This window comes from Papaver somniferum, unplaced genomic scaffold, assembly GCF_003573695.1.
Source record: "Papaver somniferum cultivar HN1 unplaced genomic scaffold, ASM357369v1 unplaced-scaffold_150, whole genome shotgun sequence".
Lineage (NCBI taxonomy): Eukaryota > Viridiplantae > Streptophyta > Magnoliopsida > Ranunculales > Papaveraceae > Papaver > Papaver somniferum.
The window spans coordinates 2,845,545-2,848,708 of record NW_020624377.1 but is presented as its reverse complement, the minus strand read 5'-3'; the positions used below and the strand labels follow the sequence as shown (position 1 = coordinate 2,848,708).

The 3,164-nt window shown below is 37.7% G+C and overlaps 1 protein-coding gene across 1 annotated transcript; it reads right to left on the bottom strand.

Annotated features, from left to right (window-relative positions):
• Nucleotides 1-1,905: 1,905 nt before the first annotated feature.
• On the bottom strand, nucleotides 1,906-2,907 carry LOC113336030 (protein INVOLVED IN DE NOVO 2-like). Its single transcript, XM_026582029.1, has 3 exons — nucleotides 2,452-2,907; nucleotides 2,213-2,293; nucleotides 1,906-2,100 (listed from the first exon to the last, which is right to left on the bottom strand). The coding sequence occupies exons 1-3, from the start codon at nucleotides 2,905-2,907 to the stop codon at nucleotides 1,906-1,908; spliced, it is 732 nt and encodes a 243-aa protein (XP_026437814.1).
• Nucleotides 2,908-3,164: the final 257 nt, after the last annotated feature.

The following is a 3,164-nucleotide window of genomic DNA, read 5'->3' as shown; positions in this document are numbered from 1 at the left end:
CCCTACCCAACCCGTTTAGAATACCCTAACCCTTAGATTAGATCCCAACCGCTAATCCTAGCCGTTCAATGCTTATATATAATACAAAATTTTAACCTAACCCTAGCCGCTTTTTTTTTTCTTAGTCTCTATTATCTTCATCTCTTCTCCAGTCTTCTTCACTCCACCTCGGTACCACCTCATATCACCGTAAAGTTACACATACAAAAGTATCCGCAGCCTAATTAAATCTGAATAGAACCTCAACGATTATCGAACGAAGATGAAGAATAATCATCAACAAAGCATCTGAAGAACAGTCACCCAGCTGAGAAGCACAACCACTTATCAAAGCTTAAGAGTAATCACCTAACAGGAACAAGATAAAGCCCAAGCCACGAAGTTATTGACTGACTATTTGATTGATTAATTTTGAAACGAAAAGGGTGAGTAACATTGAAATTAATAGAAGGATTTTTATTTTCCTTTCTGAATAGAGGGTTTTATCGTTTTCTTAAGTTTTGATTGTTTTGGTATCATAAATTAAAATTGAAATTTGTAATTTTGATAAACATAAGATACAATTTTGTTTTCTTTCTTTGCCGTGAATCTGGATTGTGTTCGTATGGGTACTTCTCTAATTGAATTCAAACCCCAGAAAGTGAAGATATTCTGTCGATGGATTTCATATAAGATGTGTTAGTTTCAAATCTAGGGACTAATATATATTAATCACGATGTGAGTGAATATTTCGCTAAGAACATATCTAAGAAAAATATATTTCTGGTTTCACAGTATAAAAATGGTTTTTATAAACCGAAAAGGTGGATGAATCACAAAAATTTTCATCAAGAATAAACAACGGGTATATCCACCACCCACCCGATCCAACCCGCCGTAATGTGGGTCGGGTGAAAACCGACCCACTGTAATGTTGGATCGGTTACGGGTGACAACTCCTATTACCCGCCATCAATGGGTTGGGTGGTGGGTGAGGCCAAAACCGACCCAAACTGACCCATGTGCAGCCCTACTTGTACTTCACTTCTTTTTCTTTGAATTGCTTAATCTTTGGATACCCTCCTTCAAAGTCGCCTTTCTACCTTCTTTGAAGTTCCATAATTCTGGGACTATGTACCTCGCACTCCCATTGTAGTCATTTAACTCCATCAATGCAGTTGTAACAGCTTTGAATACCTCATCACCCATGTCATTCCTCAAGCGACTCAACTTTTCACCCTTCTCATTTATCTTTGTCTACAACAGTTTAGTTACGTTCAGTGATTAAGGGATGCCAATTAAATAACAAGAAACATATGAACATCTTCTTGTACCTATGCACTGAATTATATGAATTTATATTCAACTCTTGTGAATATTAAAGATGGTTATAAGTTAAATAAGCAACATGATGTGGAAAACGTTTCAGAGATAGTAAGAGAGTACCTTATATACATCATCCCGAACCTTGACATTTACAAAAGGAAACCAATTTGGGTCTTCAATCTCATCTTGCGAATCAGTGCACAATATAGAAGCCTGCACCTCTGCTTCATCAGCGGTATACTTCTTCTTGCATGCATCCTGGAAAGGTTTAAGATCAATTTCCCCCATTCTCTTAACTCGGACCGCAGCACGATTGCCTAATTCTTTCAATTCTTAGAATCAAAAAATAATTAGTGTGTTAGGGAATGTGGTTGCAATTATTTCTAGGCCTTGCTACCTTACTTGATTCACCTTTTATACAAGTTAATAAATGTGTTTCTCAACAAAACTAGAGAAATGAGAAATAGACAGGTTTTAAAGATAGGAGAAGAAAAGAGAGATAACTCACCTTAATTAATTAGTTCTTTTCGAGCGTCCTGCAGCTCATCGTTGCTTTGCCGTTCCTTGACTATAAGAGTATGGTTCAGGGCTTCAAGAGCTTATATTTCTTCTTTCAAATCTTTGGTTAATTCTTCTACCTTCTTCTTCGACTCCAAGTCCGCATCATCATCTGCCATGTACGTCAAGGCTTTCAATTGCCCTCTCAACAGTTCAACCTCTAATTCCAATTTATCTTTGGCATCCAATTTCTTCTCCTCTTCAATTCTTTCTCTGAGGTGTGCCTCTTTCACTCTCTGACAATCACAAACAGATAATCAATAACATGATTTCTACAAGGAGAGAACAAAACTAAACAGGATACAGATACTTCAACTTATATGAGCAAAAGTCAGGAACAGTTTATACCTTTTGCTCTTCAGCCATCCTTAATACATTTTTTTTATACTCCAATTCTGCCATTTCAAGTTTACTGTTTTTCATTGCATTCTGTCAACATAAGCAACAAATTTGTTAAACGGCTTTATTATACGAACACGATATTTGTATATCCAATACACAAACAGCCTTGCGCATATTGTTGTAGATAAACTTGTCCCTTGGCGTGCAAAATACAAATGACGGAGGAAGGAGGAAGGAGATATTACCTTTCGTTTCTCTTTCTCTTTGTCACTTTCGCTTTGTGCCTTAACTTTCTCCAACTCTTCACTCCGAATCTTGAGCTCTTGCTTTTGAAATTCAAATCTCTCCGTCAAGTTCTTGAGAGAGTAGCTGATCTCATTCAATTCGAGCTTAACTCGTTCCAAGTTGTCATTCTTCTCATCGACCAAATGAACTAAATTTGTGACAAGTTGTTCGTTCTTCCTTACATATTCAGCTTGAACGTCCTTGATTGTTTTCAAATCACTATTCCTCAAGTTTTTCCCAAGAACACTATCCGAATAATAATCACCCTCCCTCGCAACCCATCCGTACATACCTCCCAGCCCAAGTTGATCCCCACAATAATGTCTTTTCCCACGGCCATAGCTATTATAAACACTCTCAAAAGTCATTGCATCACGAAAACCGGACAAATCGTTTGTAAACTCCACAATCGCCATACCAATACTCCCATGACCATCCCATAAACTATGTACCCTGATAGGATTAAACTTTACCAATTGCTCTTTAATCCGATTTCCACTTTCGGCGATTTATCTCCCATCTTTAAACTCTCTCTTAGTATTCACAACAACACCTTTCCATGGATACACAAATTTCTCTTCCTCCACCACCACAGTAGACGAACCAACAACATCCACACTTTTCCCCTCTTCTACATCCTCCTCCATAGGATCCTCCCTAACTGGTGCACAAT